The 27263-nt window shown below is 35.0% G+C and overlaps 1 protein-coding gene across 3 annotated transcripts in view; it reads right to left on the reverse strand.

Annotated features, from left to right (window-relative positions):
• The window catches only part of CSMD3 (CUB and Sushi multiple domains 3), a 1073312-nt gene that overhangs the window by 124444 nt on the left and 921605 nt on the right, over positions 1-27263 (reverse strand). For all 3 annotated transcript variants that reach the window (XM_036263876.1, XM_036263875.1, XM_036263874.1), the window contains 3 exons: positions 26291-26387; positions 23707-23811; positions 951-1069 (listed from right to left, as the gene is read on the reverse strand). In XM_036263876.1, coding sequence (XP_036119769.1) covers positions 951-1069; positions 23707-23811; positions 26291-26387 — 321 coding nt within the window. The remainder of the gene's footprint in view (positions 1-950; positions 1070-23706; positions 23812-26290; positions 26388-27263) is intronic.

The raw sequence follows: 27263 nt of genomic DNA on the forward strand, positions 1-27263 counted from the left end.
TAGTGGTTTATAATAAATTGTTTTAATTTTCAAAGTGAAATAGTTTAAATAATTATAAAATTCTTTCATAAAAATATTAAAACAAGTCAGTTTGGGTATATTCAATTATAAATTGAAATATAAAGTCCAGAAAGATCTGATTGTACTTCTGTGACTAATCATTTATAACACAACCATAAAGACTATAAATTATTAATTTAGCTTCTTCTAAGGTATTTACTTAAAAAGTCAAATAGTTTGTGCCTCAATTTTTTCTTAATTTCTTAATAAGTCTACCCTTTAGAGGGATTTCTATGAGACCATGATTTTGAGATCCTCCAAAACACCTATGACAGATGATCAATATAAATACAAACATCTGAATATACATTGCAAATCTATTAATTTAAAAAATATTTGCGGTTGATTTTCACTAATTTGGGGACTTTATTATTATGGAAATGTCATTTAATGCTTTAGGTAGCACTTCATTTGTATTTTCACATTCGAAAGATGCAGGAGCTCAGTTGTCACATCTTATGTGAACAGAAAAAAATTCATACTTAATTTTGATTCAAAAATAATTTTTAGCCCTGGCCAGTTTGGCTCAGTGGTTGAGCGTCGTTCGGCCTGCCAACCAGAGTGTCCAGGGTTCGGTTCCTGTTAGGGGCACATACCACAAAAAAATAAAATAATAAAATAAAATAAAATGCTCGCCTTTAAAAATAATAATAATAATAATAATAATGATAATAATTTTAATTATTTTCAATCAAAACAAATTTAGTTCATCCCAGCAGTTTCTCTCATACAAATGTTTTATTGAAAAATAGAATGCCATTTGACTTCAGGCTAAACTATGAAGCCCAAGATCAATATAGTTTTAAAACTTGAAGATTACAACCTTTGGTTTGTTAAAATATTCTGAAAGGACAAAGAAAATCAAAACTATGGTTTTAAAATAATCTTACCTGGAGAGAATAGCCTTGATCACACTGAAATGATACCACGTCACCAACCATATATCTGTCTCCAATTTTAATTCCATTGCTGGGAGTTTGTGGTTCAGGACAGGAATCCAAACCAATTGCTAAGAATATTTAATGGTAATAGTATAAGTAGCTTTCAAATCATGCATACTGAATTAGAAAAATTGAATATCTGGGTCATTAATACTAGATTTTACATGGAGACATTAGGAATATTCCGAGAAAAGACCAAACTGCAGATGCGAAGAGTAATGTGCTTTGGAGCTCCCTCATGACTTGTTGAATTTTCATCTCAATGGCCATTAAATAGCTCTGTGACTATACTTAAATTATTATTTTTTAACTCCCAGTCTAAGTGTCTTCTACTATAAAATAAAACCAAAATTTTCAAACATATAACCCAAAAGTAAAAAAAAAGAATATTTATTGTGAGAATAAAATGAAATTGTATTTCTAAAATGTTCTTAGTAAAATGACCAAAACTTATTTGCTATTTTATCCATATCACCTGGTTCCTTCTCCCTTCAAAACAAATGGGGTTTTGAATTCATGAGATGTAGTTTAATATATTTATTACATGTAAAATTTTAAAATAGAATTACAAGTCAGATTTGTTCTCCGAACTTACTATAATCAACAAGGAGAAAAACAAGCATCTCATTGAGACCTGAAAAGTACTGTGTAGTATGTGAAATCAGTTATTTCTGAAAGGAAGATAATGATATCATTCAAAACCTTTCCATTATTTTCACATTAAAACTTCATTTTCTACTTAAAAGAATAAATCATACAAAATGTAAAAAATTTTAAATAATTAATTTAAAGGCTAAAAAATGTTTAAAACATTTTTTAAACATTGAATGTATTACATATCATTAAAATATTTTTATCTTCAACAACGCCAATGCTTATTATTTTTTTTAATTCACACTTTTAAGTAGTCATCACTCCAAAATTATTTTATATATATGTAAATATATATTTTTCATTTCATAAAACTAAATACTAAAGTATAATATCTCATATATTACTTCACTCCTTGACCACGTTATTTCCCTCTAATAGATCCTCTCAGAACAACTACTTCTACATTTCCCTTGTGGCACTTCATTTAAGTAATAATGAATGAATAATTATGTAGTGAGTTACATTGACCTCCGCTCTTAGAACGGAAGCCCGGTAAGGGCAGCTCAGAGCACAGCATCTTTGGGAAGCGCTCAGCAAACATGGTCGAATGGATGAATGAATAGTATAAAAAAGAAAGTGGATTCTTATTTTAATTATTTCTTAACAAATAAAAATTTCTATCTCTGCAAATGGAAGCTACTTTCTCTACCTAATAATACAATAAATGGTCAGAGTCACTGAAAGTCATGTCCAGTTAGGTGACATTTAAGGATAGGAAATAGCATGGCAGCAGTAACTTGATAGAGTTATGATTAGATCAGAAAGTAAGGCAGAGCAAATTGGTCCGTTGGAAATGCATTTGAGGTAGTCCTGAAAGAAAAGGAGAATCTAGGGAGTGAGATTCCAGTGCCTGGTGTCTCAATTAGCTAGGTCTCTAAACATATAACATACTCCATGTTTTTTCATTTTTTTATAATCTTGAATTTATGGACTTTGGAAAGATGTTACCATTATACTGTGACCTACTTGAAACATTTTAAAGGTTAAAGTCTTACTTCCCCGTCTATATTTTGAGATCTAAGAAGAGACAAGAATGGTCTTACAATGGTTTTAATCTCATTTAATTCCTATTATTGGGCCTTAGACATTACATTCATCTGATTTCATGGAGTCCTTTTCAGGAATTATTGAACACAAAAAAAGAATAAGTTATGACATAAGCATACATGTCTTGCCAGTAGGGTTTTTCCTTTCCCTGGTTTCTTGGGGGTCCTGAAGAGTACATTATAAGTCTATTTTTTAAAAGACTTTCATTGATTTTTTTAGGAAGAGAGGAAGGAAGAGGGGGAGAGAATGGAACCAGCAACCGTTTTGGTGCCCAGGACGACTCCCAACCGAGTCACACCGACCACGGTGGGAGTCCTGGACAGCACACATATCATTCTTCACCATGAGGTCATCTTATGCAGAAGGTCAGATTTTGCACATGTTCATTTCTTTTTCTTTCTGTCAAGTTCTCTATTCATCGTCATATACACAGAAAACTATTAGTATCGAGAAGTGTTGGTTTCCTCCTTTGGGGGAAGGATAAATGACACTCTGATACAGTGATGCCACAGATATTGACAACCTCACTTTTAAGCAAGGTTGCTACAAAATACGTATATAGTATAATTTTTATGAGAAACTTTTAACTTAAAAAAGTGATACAAACTTTTACAAACTATGTAATAGCCTTTGTAAGTTAAAAGTTCTTATATGTGTATAATCACAGAGAAAAATGACCAAAAGTAAATAAGCCAAATATTAGCAGTGATTATTCTTGATTATGAAATCTTTTTTTAGTGATTTGTAGGTTGTTCTTTGTATTATCCTACATTTCCAAAAAATTTATAATGAAAATAAATTATTTTTGTAAGTGATAAAATCACTTGTCTATTGAATAAATGAGTACTAGCAGAGAATTTGGGGAAACAAAATATACTCCCTTCTACTTTTCTAAAAATAATTGTGTTGGACCAGCTAATCTGTTGAATAAGATTGTTTCAGGGAAGAAAGTAAGGTGATTATGTAATCAGAAAAGCAAGAGAAGTCATATGTTAATGGCCTCTCATTTTCTTTGCATCCATTTTTTTTTTTTTTTTTTTTTACCAAAGAAAACAAAACAGAAATATCTGAAAATATTGCGGTTCATATTTTATAGATTCTTTTTTACTTATACAAATAAACCTCTGAATATTAAATAATGATTTTACACTGTCTTCCTTAAAAGTTATTTTTCACTTCTTTATAAGTGACAAAACCAATAGGTTATTATTTGTGGAAATCAAAAAAGAACAATAATTTTTGTAAAAATATTGGGAAGTATTCTCTCATGCTATATTAAGTCAATCAAAATATTGTCATTTTTCAGTTTCATTAGTGTAAATTTTGTTAAATTATGCCCTTTGCAATCAAAGATGCTCTCTGAGTGAATCATTCTTTAATGAGAATTAATCTGCTGTTGTAGCCCAAAACAAACAGAGACAAATCCAGGGACAAATCCATGTAAAAAACTGAAGAGTTATGTCTGCAGTCAAATTACCGTAGACAATTACCCCCGACTGAAACATTAAAACCTCAGTTTATATTTCTAACATTTATTTATAACTAAATATCATCCCTTCGGATTCTGTTTACAAGGCAATTGATCTAGAGTAGAAAATGTTGTTAATCATACCATTTATATCAAATAATTCAGATTATAGAATTACATATATATTACTTCCTTGCAATTCACAATGATTTTAAGAAGTCTTTGATGCATTGAGAGAGGAAGACAGGAAGGAGAAGAAAGCTTAATTACTAAGACTCCCAGTAACATTGTTTTGCAAAAGGAAAAACTCCTTCATTAATTTTATATGACAACCCATGTATAAATTCATTGAAAATGAAGACCAGAAACACTGGATTTGCATTCTTGTGAGAAAGGAACAGGACTTAAATTGTGTCTTTGCCCAGGAGGCTGCATTCAGTGGAAGTGGAGATCTCATGACTTTACATATATTGCATGTCTTCAATATCAAGGTTTTCGCTACATAATGGACATGAAAGAAAGAACTATTATTTCTATATTTTTTTTACATTATTTCTGTATTATTTCTACATTTGAGGGTATCTTAATACGCCAGAATTATCATTGGTATTCCACATTTATCATCATACGAGCAGGTTGAAAATCACACAGAAGTCGGTGATAATCAAAGAGTCGGTCTAGTTTGAGAATACAGAACACTGCAGCAGTAAGTATGCAGACTTATTTCTGGTAAAGTGTAGCTTGGAATGAATTCATCAATCTACTAAACACATACCTGTTTTGTAACAGGTAACTTGACTGTTTGTGGATGAGTTGAATCGTCTCTGACAAGGAGCAGTGGTTGAGGAACACGTGGTGTAGGCTTCGTTCATACTTACCTGGATCCTTAACATTTCCTCACCCACTTTACCCATGTTTATCTTAGTTAACATTCAATTTAGCATTATTATGAATAACTATTTGGATATTTAATACTAAATACTACTTGAGAAATTTTAGCCTACAGAATAATGCTAAATTGAATGCTAAAATGTTTAATGGAATCTGACATGCAGACATCGTTCTTTTGGTACATAAGCAATTACTGAGTACATGTTGTATACTCTGAATTACGTTAGATGCTGGAAATACTAAAATAGATTAGCAATGCAACCATGCTCAAAGGAACCCTTTTTAGAACAGAAGAGGAGATTGGTTTAAAAGATGATTATCGTGCAGTAATTACTGTGCAGTAATGAATTATTATTATTCATTCACAACAAATGAATGTTACCCTCCGTTTAAATAATTACTTCATAAGAAATAACCTAAGAGAGCACTAAAACATTCTATATGTTATCAGTTTATGACAATAAGAGAGAAGGTAACTGTGATGTACTTGTAAACAAATAGCATGGGATTTGAATCATTTTTTCCTTCCTTTATGGAATAGAGAAGAGTTTTTTCCCACAAACACAATATAGAATTTGGGGGAAGGCCGCAAGAAATAAAGCTGAAAAAGGAGGCAGTATATAGATTGTAAACAGTCTTATAATCTTAGCTAATGTAGGGAGTCCTATTTTCCTTTTGTGGGTAACAGAGGAAAAATTCAAAGTTATTAAGAACACAACCTCTGTGTGTATTCCGGTGAAACCAAGGGTCCTTGTGACTTTTATTAAATTTATTTTTAAATCCTAGTTCTAAAATACCCCCCCCCCCCCGTGTGTGTGTGTGTGTGTGTGTGTGTGTGTGTGTGTCTGTCTATACCCCTCAGAGATCTAGACTTTCCCTGATAATTAGCAAACCCAGAGGCAGAGAAGATAGTAGCCTGGACCTGACTAATGATCACATAAACCCAACCTGTGGCAGGCTACAGATGACATCATGATCTAAGTTATGTTTCAGTTCCTGAGCCTTAAGGTGGAAGGACCCTGGTTACTTTCCCATGAAACCAGACAGAGGGACACTGGAACAGACCTCAGAGCTGTCCTCAAGGCTTGAAGAAATGATTAATTACCCGTATCTTACCTCCAACCAATCAGCTCCCAGCATGATCCCTAACTCACAAGTGTCTTGTGATTTTGCCCTATATAACCTGCAACCTTCATGCCAACAGGGAGTTTGTACATTTGAGCTATAGCTTCTCATTCTCCTGGTCAGCACCATTCACCCATAAAATAGCCAATATTTCTCCACCACAATCCATGTTGTCTAGTGCCAGACAGATAAAGTCTCTCTGTTGGGTAACATCGGGTCTATTAGTTTCTTGCTTTGTTTTGTAAAGTGTAAGATGATTTCTATGAATCAGTTCCCTCACCTATGCATGGTATACAAAAATACCAACTCCATAAGAACACTGTGATGCTTAAAGAACAATACATCTTGTAATACTTAGAATAGTGCCAGGAACATAGTAGTTCTCAACACATGTTAGGTAACATTATTATCTAATGGTTTTAAAGATGAAAGTGAGGCTGTCAGTCTGTATTCTAAATAAAGGGTAGTTTTTACTGTTGTCATGAGAGTTTGTTTCTATATGTTTAAGATTAATAGGTTTCACTTAAATACTTTAGGAATATAAAGAAAGTAGGTAAAGATTTATATAGAGTGTCAAGAACTTAAGTACACTGAGTTTTGTGATGGACTCAAAATGAAAAGCTTCTATATACAGATAAATGTTATTGGTTTTACTGTCAGAAAACCTAGGAGACCAGAGCAGTGTTATTAGCTCAAAATATATCCAGTGAAAGTTTGGGAATACAAAAGACAGTGTTTCCAGAGTTCAGAAACTCCAACTCAATAGCATAAAGAGGTGAAAAGTCAATGAGATGATCAGGAAATAAATTTTGATTAAAAGAAAAGAGGAAATAAATTAGAATACAACTGGAATGTCCTCATAGGGTTAGTGAATAAAATGTGTTTATAAAGCTCAATTATACTTATTTGTGTGTAATATATTCTGAATTAGTGGGAAGTGAAATTCGAAATGACAACTAATAATTTAATTTGGGCAAGAGGTGTTTCTACAATTAATATTTTATGAGATGATATGCATAAACTAGTTAGAACAAGAAAATTAGTTTAAGAAAAATATAATTAATTTTAAAATCACTGTTTTTCTCGAATAATTATCTAATTAGCCTGAGGGAGGAAAACATTTTTAGTGTTTATAAAAATACACTCATGAAGACCTAATGCATTATCTCTTAAGCATATTGCTCAAGCATGGAAGCAGTTAAGGAACTATTGTGCTAAATATTTTGTTATTTATAAACTAGAGTTAAAAGGTACCTTTCTAGATATTCACTATTTTATGACTATTTTTATGCTTTGGGATATTCAGACCCTCCAACTCTTTCATAGGATTAAAAGAGGCTTTCTAGACCACCTGCAATTTCCCAGATTTACAGCAAAATTACTAGTGACAGATATCATGAGTGCTCTGGGGTACGGGAGGAGAGAAAAATGGGTTCATTATGGGGATGTAAGCATGCAAAACCTCCATTTCTTTACCATGACCTTTCTTTTTTCCATCCATCCCGTCCACTCTTTTCCTTAATCTGTAAACCCTTAGGACATAAGATTCTGGTCAGTATCAAACTGTGCCAGGAACAAACCCTCAGGTCTGTTGATCACAGAAACAGTTTCGGGCAAACTAAAGATAACATCTTGACTTCAGTTGTGTTTCAACCCCAGGCCCGTGAAAGCGAACATGGACCACACCCTCATAAGCCAGACAGAACAATGCCAAGGCTGTATCAGGATCTGAGACAATGGCCCTACAGGCTCCAACCAATCAGTAGAGCCCACACCCTAACATTCCCAGGAAGCCCTGGGGAGCCAGGTCTCTGAGTACAAGCTCACCTGAGACTCCCGGTGTGGCTCCATTTCCTTACAAATAAATGTTGACTCTCTTGGCAGCAAACTTGTGGTTGCATTTTACTGGGTTTGACGCTTACAGCCAATTGGGTGCCTGTAGTCTCCTAACAGTAATGTGTGCCTTTGACTCACCTAGGGGACTATATCCTGAGATCTTTGAGCACCCTTAAATGTGCAAACACCATTACTACCTGTAGTTTCTCTCCTTTTAAAACATGTACATTTTATAAATAAAAAAAAACAAAACTATTAATTAATAGACATTCCACTGTCCTTCTAGGATTTTCCATTATTATGATTCAAATGTGTGCCTCAACAAATTTCAGGAAATGTAAAGGGAGTTACATGTGCATATTACAATCAGATAGTTATTCCTAAATTATCAATGATGAGGCTTTATCAGAATCCAAGCAGCAGATAAACTAAAAACTACAATTTCTCTTTGTGAAAGCCTACTAACAATTGATAATTTAACAGCATTCCATGCACAAGGGACATTTTTCCTACAACAAATATATGTGTTATGCCAGACATATAATTACAACCAGCATCACATTCAAAACAAAACAAAAAAACACAAATTGTCAATTTAAAAATTGACTCTCACCATCTTGTAGATCAGAAGAGAGAGAAATGTTAGACTTCACATTAAAACAAATGTTGTAAAAAATATTTGAACTCAGAGTAGCTACGTCTATTCACGTGACTACGAAACCAGCACACATTCCCAGCACAAAGAATGATGTAGCTTCGTGTTAACTTTTGATAACTCAAGTTAGAAGAAAGCAAGAGACTAACCAGGCTACTAACTAATGTTTCAGCTTCCTTTACTGAGCAGAGAGAAAAATATACTCTAAACTCTGGAACTATGGTTTATTTGCCTTCTTTTTTCCTTGTGTTTCCCAGTTACCAGGAAACTGTCTGCTTGCATTTGTCTGCCTTCTTTCTCTTTAACATCCAATTCCTTTTCCTATTAACCGAAAAGCAAAATGACTTTTTTCTTAATCTTTTCATTAATATCAGCTGTTTATTATATATCAAATAATTAATTAGAATTTGTTAGCATAAAATCAGTAGAAGACATCAAATTTTCAGAAAAAAAGTAATTGCAGTAAATTTCCAAATTTATATTTATAATCTTACTTTGTCTGTTTTAGAAAAATTGCTAAATGATTCCATTTCATTATGAAACAACTAAAATCTCTAAGAGAGCATAGTTTGAGCAGCATGACAATAAATATTAAAGACATATACATATAATAAATATGGTATCCATTTGTCATTTTTTTTTTTTCAAATAGCACCATATGCACCTACCACACAAATTTCATCTATCTTTTTCCAATTTTTTCAAGAGTTTGTTTGAGCCAACCTGATGATGTAGGCTGGGGAGCAAGATCTCAAACACTCCCCAAATTTTGCCCTTGAAAGCATATAATACAGATACTGACATTATCATTAGTTAAATGAGAAAACATTTTTAGTTCCTACAACCCACAGTAAAGTGTGAGATCTAATTATTACAGATAAATAAAAAGTTGATCTTTTTATTTAATTCAATATCTAAGATCTAAAAATCAAACAAAAAGTCTAAATAATTTGCCCTGGCCGGTTTGGCTCAGCTGTTAGAGCATCAGCCCACAGACCAGAGAGTCCCGGGTTCAGTTCCTGCTAAGGGCATGAAACCAGTTGCAGTCTGTCTGGCCCTAGTTGGGGTTGCGTGGGTGGCAACCACTTGATGTGTCTCTCTCACGTCGATGTTTCTCTCTCTTCTTCCCTTTTTCCCTCCTGCTTTATCTGAAGATAAATGCAAAAGTTGTCCTTGGGTGAAGGAAAAAAAAAGTCTAAATAATTTCTTTTTCTCTATTGATTTTAGATAGAGGAAGGGGGAGGAAGAGATAGAAACATTGATGAGAGAGAACATTGATTGGCTGCCTCCTGCATGCCTTCCACTGGCGATTTGGCTCACCACCTGGGCATGTGCCCTGACTGGAAATCAAACCAGTGACCTCTTGGTTCATGGCTCTATGCTCAACCTCTGAGCCACACCAACCTTGCAAAAGTCTAAAGAATTGAAAGCTCAGCTCTCCAGTGGATTAAAACAAAACGGTAATAATACAAAAGAGTAATATGTTTTAAAGTAAAAATCAAAACAGAAAACTAAAAACCTAAGGGCCATCCTCTACTCCTCCCTCTCTCCAATCTCCAACATCTGACTGGCCCTAAATCTTTGCCACTTTACCTCTTTCTCTCTGGAATCTGTTAGCATCTCATTTACATGGCCACAAGAATCACCTGCAGAGTTTCTCCTGCGAATGATTGCAGCTCCTTTCTTTGAGTCTAGTCTCTTCCTGAAATGCTTTCACCACTTTCCAAAACAAAGGGGCCTTTCAAAAATCCAAAATTGATCGAACTTAAGACTGATTACAGAATAAATGCTCTTTTATCCACCTCCATTCCAGGAGGTCCCTTCAAAACACCAAGCTCTTTCCTTATCTGTACTATAATTCTTATACTCCCAAAGGACTGCTCTTTGTACTTTAGTGAAGCCTTCCCTGACTCTGCCTCCAGTAACCCCTAACAGAATTGATCACTTCCTTCTTTTTGTCAATATCTAAATCATTGATTTTCAACTGGTATGCCCTGGCAGGTACACTGGTGTGCCACAAGAATTTTTAAAACATGCATACTGAACTGTTTAGTCAGGGGGCACTGACCTCCTTGCCCTTGGACTGTCAAATATAAAAAAATGACAATAACCAACACAACAAGAGCTGTCCAATGTGAATGAATCAAAATTATACCTATTTTTGGGGGGGTCAGATTGGCAAAAAAATATACTTTTTGGTGTGCCGGAGTATTTTAGTAATTAGTTTATGTGTACCATGAGATGAAAAAGGTTGAAAATCGCTGACCTAAATTATGCAAGATGTCCTCATACTTTAGTCATCGTGAGAGTAATTTTGGGAAGTTGGAGAAAGTGTAATGTTTGGCTGAATCTTAAAAACTAACTTATCCTTTTGAGATAGAGTCTTTAGACTCTTGTCATCTAATTTTTTTTAAAAATTTTAATTTTTAGAGAGAGAGAAAAATATCTATTTCACTTATTATGCATTCACTGGTTACTTCTTGCTTATGCTCTGACCAGAGGTTGAGCCTGCAGCCTCGGTGTATCAGGACCTCACTCATACTTTGCTACCCAGCCAGGGCCTAACATTTTCAACAAGACTTCAAGATGACTATAATCCGCAATTATCTGAGAACTACTGATGTTCATAAACAATACTTATAGTATTGTTTTTGTATTTATAAACAATACTTAGAGTATTTTTCAATTATTTGTTGGCATGTCGTTATTCCCAATTAAGTCTGAAGGTTTTTAGGGCTGTGTCTTATGCGAATTGTAGACCTTACACCTCGCAAATATAGCTAGCGTTAGTAGGTATGTAATACATATTTGATGAATAAACAACTGGGTTTGTTCTTATATTTGGGAAGCAATATCAAAATGGAAAATGAAGGGAGAAAATGAACTGTTGCCTCCCGTTATTAGGTAATAGAAAAACAATGATATGAAATGATCAAAATGGACCTCTAGAAATATTAATGAGATCAAGCATGGGAAGAACAGACTGGGCAGAAGGAACATCAGATTTGTCTCATAGTGATAGTGATCATAATAGGCATCCCCAGTTAAAATGTTACGATCTCAAAGTCAAAGAGGATAGGAACACTACATAACTGACATTTGTCAGCATTTACTTTTTCAGTAAATAAAAAGCAAGGCACATCTATCTCCTGACTACGCCATCAGATAACTAGTTTTGTGGTGCGAGCATACATGTGTGTGTGCGTGCATGTGTGTGTGTGTGTTCCTGAATACCTCGTGAGTGAGTAGAAATAACTGCTGGAGAAAATACTCGCGGGAAGAAATCTCAGCCAATTTCCATTTCCCACGACCGAAGAACACATGCCATGTTTCCTGGGACCTTTACCATTTAAACTACTCCTTTAGGAATATAGAAAGAGTTTACTTTATTGGTTAAAAAACAACACCATGAAATCTGTTCTTTTTATAGCACACTTTAATGCCTTCTGCATCTGTCGCTGTATCCACAGTGTGATTACGAGCCTGTTATTTGTCTGTTGTGATTTCCTCCTTATGTTATCCTGTGCACAGAACTTTTATCTTAGACTGTCACAAACGAAATATCAGAGATATGCAGTGAAATAGGTGTCTTCTCAATGGAGAAAAGTTAATGGAACTACTTTGTTAGAACACACACACACAATTATTTTTTTCTGGAACCCAACTGCTAAGCATTTTACTTTTACTGAGCATAAAAACATAATTTAAAATGTTTTTTCTTTTAGTGCTTTTTATATTCATTAAAAATACAATTTTCTTTTGCATTTTTCTATCGTGTTCTTACATTTTAACCAGTAATTTTGGGGGGAGTGGGGGAGGGGCTTCTGATTACATAAGGAAGTTCTTGAAACTTGCTATGTCTAGTCAATAGAAGCTGCCTCCACCAGTGAACAGACTCTTGCATTAACACAAAAGTGATGTTTCTCCACTAAGGGAAATTACTGTTTTGAAACATGACAGAAATTAAGGTGCCCTTTCCACAAACAAGATGGGTTATTTGCAAAAAAAAAAAAAAAAAAAAAAAAGCCACTATGCTTGGGTGTGTCCTCTGGAGCCTTGAGGTCGTGTACGCCAGCCGGTGTGCACTGAGTGATCACACGGCCACGGAGCTCGCCCTGCTGGACACCGTACCCAAGTCACAGCTGCTCCACGCTGCAACTGTTCCACCAAATGCATTGTCACTGCTTTTCAATCTGCTGCGAACAAGGCGGCCAAAAATGCCGCTGTGGCTTGTTTCATAAATGTGTCCTTAAACTGGAGCAGAAGTTATTAGTTATTTCAATTTGTAAAGCTGCATGTCAACCCCCCCCACCGTTCCCTTTCATTTAATATTTTGCAATTACTTTGTTAACGTCAATGTTCATTAGACAATAGATTGGAAAACATGAAGAAGATTCCAAAATATTTTAAATTAATTAAAAGAACACGAGGCATCCTCTGGCACTGATTTCCCTCCACCGAGTACCATTTTCTCTTCCCTGCTCTCTCTCTGGCCCTCGGTCCTACGTACCCCTCTTTCCTGTGCTCTATAACTCGATTTCTCACCAATTTCTCCGTGCTTCCTCATTTTTTAAATTTATAGTTTCTATTTTAATTTAAATTCACTTACTTTGTTGAAAAACAGCACATGCAACTGGAACATTTCTATGGGGCGATATTACTAAGTGTAACTATTTAGTAGGACATTGATTTAATTTCTCCAAAAAGAAAGGTCTTTTTATACCTGAAGAATATTTACACTTCTTTGTTGAGTTATGATTTGATAAAAATGAATGTTTTCATTTAACTCTACAGGATTTTTGTAATACTGATATTTTCCAAAACTGTATTTACTTTAATCAGGAAGTTCTTTAGAATTTTGCTCCAATTAAAAAGAAACATTCAGCAAATATTTTGATGTCTCGGTGCAATGTTTAAAAAAATTGGAGATTATCTTATCATCTGATAATATTCTACCTTCTGTTATTTGTAAAAATATATTTAATACTATCCTGTTATCTAAATATGGTGCCTAGTTGTATTTGTTTGTTTTTCTCTTGGGTGGAGACTCCATACATTTAATAATTCTTAGGACATATCTGGGGATCAATCTGAACTCCAAGCATGATTCTGTAAACATTTCCTTGAGATTATGTGAGTTGAAAGCCAACAAATTAAATGCCATTCCCTGTGAGTCACCTTTAGACCATTAGGAGAATTACTTCATTATTTAAAGCAACTGTACCCCAAATACATTGCTACATTATTTGTTCTTATGTTTATTCATTAGAAATGGTGAATTCTTTCCCACATTGTTGAGGTCAAGTCAGATAATTAATTTAGAAAATATTAGCATTCCTCGATTGCTCATTTTATAGCAATAACTAGTTTTGACATAGTTGGATAAATAATCATAAACATAGAAAAAAAAAACCCACGTGTTACATAGTAAGGTTAAACTTGATTAGGACAGAGGTTCATCTCATTCATAATCCAATCAATCTCTCTACAGTTCTAATCAGACTTTCCTTGACATTGTTAGGTACTCAACTTCTGAAATTAAAGATCATGATTAAAGATGCTTAAATTATATTTATAGTATGTCTTCTCTAACAAAAGATTTTTGCTTTCAAGACCGAAAGTTGCAAGATTTAAATGCAGTAGCCGTTGCTTTCCCTTGACAAGGGCAGTCTAACTCTCAATTCTCTAAGAGATAAGCTACATGCATATTGACACCTACTATTTATTGATAAGGATATGGCTCAATTCCCTTCATTTACTGAACATAGTTAAGAGTTTCTAACCAAAAGAACAGTTTGAAAAATGTTATAGATCATTGAATAACTTATCCCGTTAAAAATTAATAATCTCATATTATCTATCTTATACAAATAAAGGACCTTTTTGGCATTTAAGAAAACATTTTAGAAATGCAAAAGTCTTACACAAGAGACTTACAAAAAAATTGCTGTGATTTCTTTGTGATTATAATTGAATGGCCTGTGTTATGGATAAATGTTGAAACATTTGGTTCTTTCAAAGTGCATCATCCACAATAAAATTAAATTTTCGATTATGACATCCTGTAACTTTCAGGAGTCCTTCTTGCTATATTCGTGCCCGGTGCTGCCTCAAACCTTAGTTCAGTCCTACTGAACTAGTGCAATTCTCCCACACACCATATATCAGAGCGCTGTCTGAGCCTGGCATTTTCATGCTGAAAATATCCACTTTTATCTAATTGTAAAACTCCTGCCTGTTTGTTAGGACTCAGCCAAAGTGTCACCTCCAATTTGAAATATTTCCTGAATTTCATAAACGGAACTGAGATTCCTTATCGCTTTTATACACTCTACCATAAATATCTCTATTCCTGTATTCGGAGCACTGTATTATTGCTTTATCTCTCTGTCTCGTCTACACTGTGATCTCATCAAAAAAAGATCCTGTGACATATTTATCTTTGCTTTTCCCATGTACCTGACATAGAGTAGGTATTTCGAAAATGTATTGGTTGAATGAAGAATAAATGAATAAATCTTTTATTTACTTGTGATCTATTAACATTACCATGATACATTTATTATAGCTGAGGTTAGCAACAGCTGAAAAGTGAACTTTAATATAAAACCAAAACGTTGTCAAAAGTTAATTAGTATTTATTAAGTACATGCCTATTGGTGTAGCCTTTGTCATTTTCCCATCAGGAGTTTCTTTTTGATCAGAACTTCCAGTACAGGTAATGATGTCACAGTGATGGATAAAGTGATGCTAAGGAAATAATACTCAGTGGGATACCTTCAGGAAACAGACACCAACAGGACTGCATAATGTGTACAGATCAAGGTGCGACATGCCTTTATAAACACCAGCGTCATTGTACGTATACTGATGGTAATGATACATTCCAATATTATATATTTGTTACCTCATATTTCTAGTTGTTGTGCCACTCGTCCATTATTCAGTCAGCAAATGGGTTTTGAGTGCTAATAAGATTCAGGGACTGGCCCTGGCCGGTTTGGCTCAGTGGTAGAGCATCGGCCTGCGGTGCAGAGAGGCCCAGGTTCGGTTCCTGCTAAGAGCGCGTACTTAGGTTGCAGTTTGTCCCCGGCCCTGGTTGGTCATGCGGGTGGAGCCACTCAATGTGTTCCTTTCATGTCAATGTTTCTCTCTCTCTCTCTCTCTCTCTCTCCCCCTCTCCCTCTCTCTCCCTCCCTCTATATCTGAACAAAAAAAATTCAAAAAATCTCCTCGGGTGAGGATAAAAAAAAAAAAAAGATTCAGGGATTGGACTCAGTGTAAGAGACCAAAGGATAACCTAAACGGACTGTGGTCGAGTACTAATGGCAGAGGGAGACAGTAAATAAGCTCAAAATTACCCAATAATCACCCAGTTACACTTGTGATGATTTTATGTAGCAAAATCCAAATTCATGTATGTATTTAACTTGGATGCATAAACCTTTTTTGTATCTAAAAGTTTTGTAGAAAATTGGGATATAAATATATCTTTTCTATGCCAATAAGAAAGGCCACGTACTTCCACTTGAGATTTTAAATTTCTGCAGGACCCAGTTTCTTTTTTCACAATTTGTAAACACTTGTAATACCAGAGGAGACATTACAGCTGATACCATAGAAATAAAAAGGATCACAAGCCCTGGCTGGTTTGGCTCAGCGGTTAGAGCGCCCGCCTGCGGTCCGGAAAGACCCGGGTTCGGTTCCCGCTAAGGGCATGTACCTTGGTTGCAGTTTGTCCCCGGCCCTGGTTGGTCGTGCGGGTGGCAGCCACTCAATGTGTCCCTTTCACGTTGATGTTTCTCACTCTCTCTCTTCCTCTCTCTCCCTCCCACTCTGTCTGTACAAAAAATGGAAAAATGTCCTCGGGTGAGGATAAAAAAAAAAAAAAAGGATCACAAGAAGCTACTATGAACAATTATACACAAACAAGCTGACTAACCTAGAAAAAGAGACAAATTTCTAAAAACTTACAGCAAACTATGAAGAAATTGAATATCTAGATAGATCAATAATGACTATGACGGCATAAGTAAACGCGGTTCTTGCCTCCTTCCACAACCACATGAAAATTACAACTAAACTAAAGAACAACCAACATTCAGAGCCGCCTGAAACTGAGCTGAATGGCAGTCCTACAACTAGGGAATTAAAGAAGAAGCCACACTGAGACTGTTTGGAAGGGCAGAGACAGAGAGGGCTGGTCCCACACCCATGTGTGACAGATAAATATTGGAAGAGACATCTTGACTGAGAAGGTCCCCCTGAGAAACGAAGGGTCTCAGTCTCACACCAGGCCCCTCAGCCCAGGATTCCAGTGCCAGGAAGAGGAGTCTCCATAACTCTAGCTGTAAAAACTGGTAGCGATCGTGGCTGAGGGAGGCCAAGGCTGATGCATAAACTACTCTTAAAGGGCCAGTGCATTGACTACTCTTAAAGGGCCAGTGCATGGACTACTGGGACTCACTCCCTTGGACTACAGCTCTGTGGCAGCAGCTTGAAAGGCACCAGGGTTATCCGGCATCAGGGCAAGAGCTGGGAGGCAGCTTTCTGCCAGACAAAGCCCTGGCAGACACCATTGTTCCTTTTCTGAGACCCCCGCCCCCCAAGAGCTGGCAGAGAGGTGTCATATGCCATATCTGTTTCCATCAACTTGGCTCACACTGTTCGCCCTGTACTAGTGATTCCCTGAGATCCTACCCTCCCAACTTGTAGGCCTATGCATGTTGTTTCCAGGGGTTTTTCCACACCAATGGCCTGTCTTGGCTCATGCTTCAGACTTCTCTAAAATCTCTCAAACAAGCAGCAGCTGGCCTCAGTGTACCCCATATCTCTCGTTAAGTGGTGCCAGGCCCAGCACTAGCAGCAGCCAGCCTTGGTTCACAGACTGGCCTTGCCTGGGCACCTCCAAGTCCAGCAAAAGAAGCAGTCATCTGCAGAACACTTTGTATCTTCTGCCAGGTGGTCCCAGGCAGAACACAGGTGGCAGATGACCTTGGCCTGCACCTCCTAGAAGGTCCCAGAGCCAGTGTACTTAGTGACATCTTCAGACCATGTCAAAGCAACACCCAATCACGTACATAAGCACCACACTCAAGGGGAGGACTCAGCAGGCACCCAGCCCGGGTGAAGTAAGCCCTGCTATGTGGGGTGGCCTCTGCACAGCTGATCCTCCACAGTGGTTGGTGGTTAGAGGTTGGTGGTTACTGTGGTTACTGGTTGCAGTCAGTCTTTGCTGCTAATTGGCCAGGGAGTAAATCATTCCCATTGATATTCCAACAGCAATCAAGGCTCACCTACAATAGGAGGGTGTACACAGCTCACACAGGGATGGGGGAAGTGCCCAGCTTGGGTGACTGGGGAGGCTGTGTCACTGGACCCTACAGAACATCCATTATATAAGGCCACTCTAGGAAGCCTAGAGACATAGCAACTCTACCTATGCATAGAAATAAAAACAGAGAGGCTGCCAAAATGAGGAGACAAAAAACTTGTTCCATACGAAAGAACAGAACAAAGCTCCAGGAAAAGAAGTAAACAAAACAGAGACAAGCAATCTTCCTGCAGTGTGGCATAGCACACTGAATGGTTCAGTGCGAAGTGTGCTTTTTTCCCTCTAGAATATAAATAAATAGATCAGAAAAGCTAAAAGCTCCCTTTTCCACTAAACTTTACTCTGGAATATTGCTGAAATGTTCTACCACTGCCTAAGCAAGTCAGGAACTTTTGAAAGTTACATTTAATTCTTGTGCCATCAAAATGACTAGCTAGTACGCTGTACAGAAGCTTACTGATTTAGTAATTAATTAACTTTAAATGAGGATAATAAAGAAAACATGGGCATGATTACTGTTATTCAGTGATCAGGATTAGAGTTATTGAATAGAAACTAAAAATTGAGTTTATTCAAATAAAGAATGGTTTCAGTTTTGTTCTTGTAGATTTTGTTTTTTGCTCGGAAGGAAATAATTCACAGTATCACCATGGCACACTAGTGTGGGAAGGGAAAAATCTCAGAATGAGATGGGGCCACGGCTAACAACTTTTGTGGAAGAGGGTGATTACGTTAAGATTACAATGACTATGAGCCTGTGGTGAATTTAGGTCTGATTCAAACTTGCTTTGATGTTCAAAGTTGGTGGAGAATGGCAGTAGGTCTCTCTGGGCAGTGGCAGTTCTATTCGTCAGATAGGTGTTGCCTTATCAATTATGGTACCAAGAGACTAAAATGATTAGGTATTTTGCTCCATGACAGAATGGTTAAACCAGTTTAAAGATTGTCAGCATCTCTAGCTGAGCAATTTAAAAGGACTAATGCTTCCAAATGACCATTCTATGGGACTGAAATACCCTAATAAGCACTAAACAAAACGGAGACAAGCAATCTACTAGATGCAGAGTTCAAACCGCTGGTTATAAAGATGCTCAATGAACTTAGTGAGAACTTCAACAGCATAAAAAAAAGAGAGAGAGAGAGAACATGAAAACCATAAAAAGAAGAAGCAGTAAGAAATGAACAATTCACTAGCAGAAATGAAGGATAATTTACAGGGAATCAACACTAAACTAGATGAATCAATAATTAAAATAGCAATTTGGAATATAAGAAAACAAAAAACACCCTACCAGAATAACAAAATAAGTTAAGAAAAACAAACAAACAAACAAACACAAAACGAGGATAGTGTAAGGAGCCTCTGGGACAACTTCAAGTGAACAAACATTCTTATCACGGGGGTGCTGGAAGGAGAAGAAAGAGAGCAAGACATTGAAAAACTATTTGAAAAAATAATGACGGAACACTTCCCTAATATGGTGAAAGAAATAGACATACAAGTCCAGGAAACTCAGAGAGTCCCAAACAAGATGAACCCAAAGAGGCCCACACTAAGACACATCATAAATAAAATTCAAAAGATCAAAGAAAAAGAGAGAACCTTAAAAGCAGCAGCAGAGAAAAGCAGTTAGTTACCGACACTAGAACACCAAGAAGACTGTCAACTGATTTCTCAACAGAAACTCTGCAGGCCAAAAGGGATTCACACAAACTGTTTCAAGTGATGGAAAACAAGGACCTACTACCAATCCTACCCAGCAAAGCTCCCATTTAGAATAGAAAGACCGACAAAGAGCTTCTCAGACAAGAAAAAGCTAAAGAAGTTTATAACCACCAAACTAGTATCACATGAAATGTTAAAGGGTTTTCTTTAAGAAGAAAAAAAGATAAAAAGTGCAAACCATACAATGGCAATAAATACATATCTATCAACAATTTAACCTAAAAAAATAAACAACACACCAAAATAAATAAACAAGCAGAACAAAAACAGACTCATAGATACAGAAAACATTTTGATGACTGCCCGATGGGAGGGGGTTTTGGAAAATGGGTAAAAAAGGTGAAGGGATTAAGAAGTACAAATTTGTTGTTACAGAATAGTCATGGGGATATGAAGTACAACATAGGGAATATAGTCAATAATACTCTAATAACTATGCAGGGTGTCAGATGAGTATAAGATTTAATGGGATGATCACTTAGTAGGTTATATAATGTCTAATCACTGAGGTGTACACCTGAAACTAATATACTGTTGTATGTCAACTATAACTGAAAAATAAAAAAATGATTTAAATTTAAAAAAAACAATAATAAAAATCTCCCAGCAAAGAAAAGTATAGGAACAGGTAGCTTCATGGGTCAATTCTACCAAACATTTAAAGCATTAACATTGCACTTTTTCAAATTATTTCAAAATACTAGAGGAGAGGAAACCATTTCAAATTCATTTTATAAGATTAGCATTTTCCTCATACCATAGCCAAAGACACTACAAGAGAAGAAAAGTACAAGACAATATGCCCGATGAATGTAGATGCAAAAATCCACAGTAAGCTATCAGCAAATCAAGTTCAACACATTAAAAGGATCATAGACCATCACCATCAAGTGGTATTTATGGGATGCAAGGATGGTTCAACATGTCAAAGTCAATAAATACAGTATATCACATTATTGGAATGAACCATAGAAACATATGATCAACAGATGTAGAAAAAGCATTTGATAAGATACAACATTCTTTCATAATAAAAACTCTCAACAAAATGGGTATGCAAAAAATTCACTGTAACATAATAAAGGCCATATATGAAAAGCCCAAAGCTAACACATGCAATGGTGAAAGGTTGAAAGCCTTTTCTTTAAGATAAGGAACAAGAACTAAGGATCTCATGACTCCTATTTAACATAGTACTAGAAATCCTTGCAGAGCAATTAGATAAGAAAAAAAAATCAAAAAGGCAAAATATACAAATCTGTCTTTGTTGGCAGATAATGTGATTTTATATACAAAATACCCTAAAGACTCCACCAAAAAAAGATAGAATTAATAAATAAATCTAATAAAGAAGCAGGATATAAAATCAACATACAGACATTAGTTTTATTACTATAAACTAACAAAATAAAAACATAAAAAAAATTCCAATTACAATAATATAAAACACAATAAAATAATGGACAAATTTAAGCATGAAGGTAAAAGATCTGTACACTGATAATTATAAAAGTTTAATAAAAGATAATATAGAAACACAAATAAATGAAAAAATATTCTGTATTCATGAATTGGAAGGATTAATATTGTTAAAATGCCCATACTACCCAAAACCATCTATAGATTCAATGCAATCCCTATCAAAAGACCAATAACTTCTTTCACATAAAAAAATCATAAAATTCAATTGGAATCACAAAAGATCCCAAATTCTCAAAACAATCCCGAAAAGGGCAACAACAAAAACTAGAAGCATCATTCTTTATTATTTCAAACAGTATTAGAAAGGCTAGAATAATCAAAAAGTATGATACTGACATGAAAATGGACACTTAGACCAATACAACAGAATCAATAGCCCAGAAACTGTCACATATCTAGTCAATTACATCTGACAAGGGAATAAGAAATACTCAATGAGGAAAAGATAGTCTCTTCAGTAAATGGTGCTGGGGAAATTGGATAATCATATGCAGAATGAAATTGGATCCCCATCTTACACCACTTTCAAAAATTAATTGGAAATGGTTTAAAGACCTAAACATAAGACCTGATATGTAGACGTTCTAGAAGAAAATATAGAAAAAAAAGCTCCTTGACATTGGTCTTGGCAACAATTTTTTTTATATGACTCCAAAAACACAAGCAACAAAAGAAAAATAAGTAAGTAAATAGGACTACATCAAATTGAAAAAGCTTCTGCTTAGCAAAAGTAACAACAGAATCAAAAGGCAACCTATAAAATAGAGAAAATTATATGTAAAAGTATTTTACTGATAAGGAGTTAATGTCCACTCTCTGTTCCCATAAGGAGACTGAGGTGACCTCTGAAAATGGTTTGCTATTCACCTTACCCAGAAACCCCACCAAATCATGCAAATGAAGATATTCAAATTTTCGAGTTCACGTTTAAGAACACTTGTGAAACTCCCTAGACCATTAAGAGTATGCATATCCAAAAAGCCACCAAGTATTTGAAGGATGTCACTTTACAGAAGCAGTGTGTGTCATTCTGTCATTATAATAGTGCAGTTGGTAGCTGTGCCCAGGCCAAACAATGGGTCTGGACACAGAGTCAATGGCCCCGAAAGAATGGGGAATTTTTGCTGCACAAGCTTGAATTGCAGATCAATGCTGAATTTAACGGTTTAGATGTAGATTTTCTGGTCAGTGAGCACATCCAGGTGAACAAAGCTCCCCAGATGCGGAGTAGAACGTACAGGGCTCCTGGGCGGATTAACCCACACACGAGCTCTGCCTGCTACACTGAGATAATCCTCTCTGAGAAAGAGCAGGTGCTTCCTAAACCAGAAGGGGAGGTTGCACAGAAGAAAAAGATAACCCAGAAGAAACAAAAAATATGATCTGGGAGTATATTTAGCATAAAATAAATACTAATAAAAGTTTTCTAAAAAAGCAGTTAATATTCAAAATATATAAGGAATTCTTATAATCAATAGAAATGGGCAGAGTATCTAAAATACATTTTTCCAAAGAAAACATGCAAATGGCCAATAGGTACATGAAAATTTGTTCAACGTCACTAAATGTCAAGTAAATGTAAGTCAAAAGCACAGGAGATGTCACCCCAAACATGTTAGAATGACTATTATAAAAATTAAATAACAAGTATTGGTGAGGATGTCGCAACAAGGAACCCTTGTACTATGCTATGTAAGTTGGTACAGTTACAATAAAAGTCTCTAAAAGAATTAAAAATAGAAGTATCACATGATCCAGTGGTACTATTTCTGGGTATATATCCAAAGGAAATAAAATCAGGATCTGAAACAGATACCTGTACTCTATGTTCATTGCAACATCATTAATAGCCAAGATATGAAAACACACTACATGTCCACCTACATGAAGAGATGAAGATGTGTTTTTTATATATATGTAAAATATAATATTATTAAAACCATGGAAAAGAAGGATATCTTGATATTTTCAACAACATGGATAGACCTTGAGAATGTTATGCTAAGTGAACTAAGCCAGACAGAGAAAACAGATATTGTATGATCTCATTTACATGTGGAATATCAAACAGGGGACCTCTTAGAAATGAGCGGAATGTTGATTCCAGTGGTGAGGGGAGGGAGGACCGGGAAGTTGCCATTCAACGAGTATAAAGTTTAACTCATGCAAGATGAGTAGGTTCTACAGATCTGCTGTATTTGTGCCCATAGTTCATACAACTGTATTGTGCACGTACAAATGTTAAGAGTGTATATATAATGTTATGTTTTCACAATAAAAAATACCTTGTAAATTCTGATGAAAATCAGAACTTTATACATATAGTTTAGTAACTGAATTGAAGGAACACATCAAAATCTTAAAACAAAATAAGCCAAATGTTCTCTTTTGACAAATGCCATTTAATTTCTATATTCAGAAAAATCCTATTTAAAAATTAATATAAACTTGTTCTTAACTTTCCTCTATAGCACATATTATATTTACCTGTGTATTCCAGGTGAAATCCTGCAGCAGAAACACTGATGTCTGATTGAAAATTTAGATATAGATTGTTAGATGTACTGTTCAAAAGATGAGGTATTGTTGTTCCTGAAATGATCATTGAAAAGGCAGGTCATTGATCACATAATAAATACTATAATAAAATTAAGTAAGTTAACTACTAATCAGCCAATAGGTTATCACTAAAATTATGTGTTAGTCAAGCGTATTTCAATAATTTTTTTATTAAAAATATTTCTCCCACCTTTCTCTTTTATTTTATTGTTCCTGACTATCTCCAAGGAGACAGATCTTTGAGAGCACTTTAGATTGCTCCCTGAAAATAGATAGGAGCAGAGAGAGCTGAGAAAGTCAGAGCAGTAAATGTTATGGTCACCTAAAATAGATACTTTGAATTTCATGTGGGCTTCAATATTCCATACACTTAATTTTAAAGTTTGTATGTAATTTTTAGGGTATATTCACTTATGGGTTCTGAGGATATATTCATTGATTGCCCTTTCTTATGAATACCAGGTTAAGTACATTTTATACCAGGTCAAGATGTTAAGATAGTTCTTATACTCTGACAGCAAAGTTGGTAGTTATCATTTTAAAAAATCTCAAATATGAGCTAGTGTTAGGCTTGTCTCTCAGCAAATGCATTATAATGATGTTCTTATAAACTTCTAAAGAAAATCACTTTAGTTTTTTCAATTATTGAGTGAAAATATAAAATATTTGCAGAAACCAAATACTTCTTGGTTATTTGACATTGAGTAATAGTTTAAGATGCTTAAGATTACAATAGTGTTGCAAACATCTTAAATAACTAGTTACTGTACAGTTGCTTTGTGCAATTCTGTGGACCTTAACCACTGATTCTTCTATTAAAAAAAAAGATCCTGATGGGTTCATTACAGAACACACAAATGCTTTTTTTCTCCCCTGAGCTTGCTCTCAGTCCATCGTGTCTTAACAATGTGATGACAGAGGATGACAAAAACTCAAAGGTCATTCAACCTGCCTTTCATGCCTTAGAGGATGTCTTAGTCCTCTGACTGCTGTTATCTCAGCTGGACCCCAGCCTCATTCTAGCATTAGCTGTACAACCTTGGGCAACGTCACCTCTCTAAGCCCCCGTCACCAATAAGGACTGCTAGAAATATCCAATGAGGACATGCACAACAAGCCTCACACAGAGCTAACACTCGGTCATCGTGAGCAGGTTATTTATCACTCTTATCCCATTCATTGTTGTATTTATTATTAAGAATGTATTATCCCTAATCTAAAAAACGTATACTCAAAATTTTATAAAGATTTTTTTTTCAGGAAAGATTTCTGTCTAAATATCTAAAATATGTTTTATGCCTAAACCAAGTTACTCCTACTCTAGATATTTCTTCTTTACTTTCCTCAGTGGTGATGCTAAAAAACTTGTTATCATACACCATTTAAAAATCTATTAAAGCACTGGCCTTTGTGGCTCAGTTGGCTGGGTGTCCTTCCCCGCTGGTTCGATTCCCAGGCAGGGCATGTGCCTGGGTTCTGGCTCAGTCCCCAGCAGGGGGTGTGCAGGAGTCAGACAAATGAGGTTTCACTCTTACATCGGTGTTTCTCTCTTTTCCCTTCCTCTATCTCTAAAAATAAATGTAAAACTCTTTAAATATATATATATATATATATATATATAACATGTAAATATATATAAATCTTTAAATATATATATAACTTAAAACCATTTGAACTTATTTCGGTATATGTAAAATGTATAAGTCAATAATTTATATTCATATTTCTACTATAATTAAAGTTAATGTAAAATGTATAGTTTAAATTAAAATTAAACTTCATTTCACTTTTTATATGCTAAAAGAAGCTGTTGGATTATTGCGTAAATTACCCTTCAAATCTTAACAAATTTTAATACCTGCTAATTGGTACATATGTATACATATACAATTTTATTTATGTAGTAGAAATAATTATACATTCTCTTTATTTCCACTCAGTAGTACCTTGTAGCTTTTACACAGTCTCTGTAATTGAATGGCTGCATAACATTCTATTATGTAGATATACCATAATTACTAGGAACTGTTTACTGTTTAATTCTTATTGTCCATTCTTTTTTTATTTTTCTTAAGGGTAAGGTGTACAACACACATATGATTGCTGAAACACAGCTGAAAATACAGGGCGTCCCTAAAAAATATACACAAGGTGTCTGTAGATTCTATTATATTTTGAAAATGAAATGTATTTTAATAAACACTGGCTTTAATATTAATCAATGTAGTGTATACTTCTTTTGGGGGATGCTCTATATTACTCTTAACATAAAAGCATCAAAAAACAATTATACAAATATAATAAAAATATAGTAAAGTTTTAAACAGCAATTTTTTTTTTATTACCTTTAAAGCCTTTCAAACTTCTATGTGATTTAGTTCATTGCATATACTTTATAAAAAGCAAATTGAAACTACCAAGTCAGAGTTGAAGGGAGCATTTTCTTTTTTAAAGAGAAAGATTTTACAATGACCAAGTGTAACTGTACTTTAAGCTCAGCTCTCTTATTTACCTGAATAACTTCCAAGTCTCGGGGCATTGTTGTCTCCCCCATCATAAAAGTCCAGAGAATCCCAATTATGTTCTGTGGCAAAGCTGATAACTTGCACCTGTGAAGTCGTAATTACTGTTAAGACACATATTTCTTATAAAATAAATATATTATAGTCCATTTATAACCCCTAGAAAAGGGAGTTAAAAGCCTGGGTCATATCATCGTGGCCCTTCATAAAAGAAATCAAAAGAACTGAACTTTGCCATTAGGTCACTGACCTACATGAGCCGACTGTCATAAAAAAAGCCTACAGGGCATCCAGCAGTGTTCACTAGGGATATAATACCGAGTTTGTCACTAGCTCTGAGCACTCTCTTTCTTAAAAGCTTGTGCTAATCTAATGTCTTAGGGCTAGGAACCCAACTGGTTCACTTTTAGGTTTTGGAGTGTTAGACTCTTGTCACTGATTGAGTTTACTGACCGAGTTTTCTCATTTTCTTCAGCTGTACAGAAATAACCAGATTTGTGGCCCCTAAAAATGTAGGATCTTTAATATAAATTTTCCTGGATACTTACATTTTCCTTTATTTGTACAAACTGTTCAATTTCCTGCCTTTCTTTGATTTAAAAAAAATTTTCCCTATCAAATTGTTTTATTAGGTTAATTAAACAGCTTAAAGATGATTCATTTTGTTTGGCACCCTTCTAGAAAATATTTCAAGTTTTAAAGGAACTTTCAATACATAAAACAAAATTACTTTACCATACACAAAAGTTTTAACATTATTATTCCCTATGCACATATTTAATAGGTCTCAAAAAGATGACCAAAATGATACTTGGTAACTGATTTATGTACATCTTTTAGAGATTAGGTTTATGAATGAAACTGTAATAACTAAATCATTGTGAATTCCCTAAGGTTGATAAGAAACATGCTGGAGTGTAGTTCTCTCAGGTCTTAAAAGTTATTTAAAGAAAGAGACATGTG

This window comes from Molossus molossus, unplaced genomic scaffold, assembly GCF_014108415.1.
Source record: "Molossus molossus isolate mMolMol1 unplaced genomic scaffold, mMolMol1.p scaffold_m16_p_16, whole genome shotgun sequence".
NCBI classification, from domain to species: domain Eukaryota; kingdom Metazoa; phylum Chordata; class Mammalia; order Chiroptera; family Molossidae; genus Molossus; species Molossus molossus.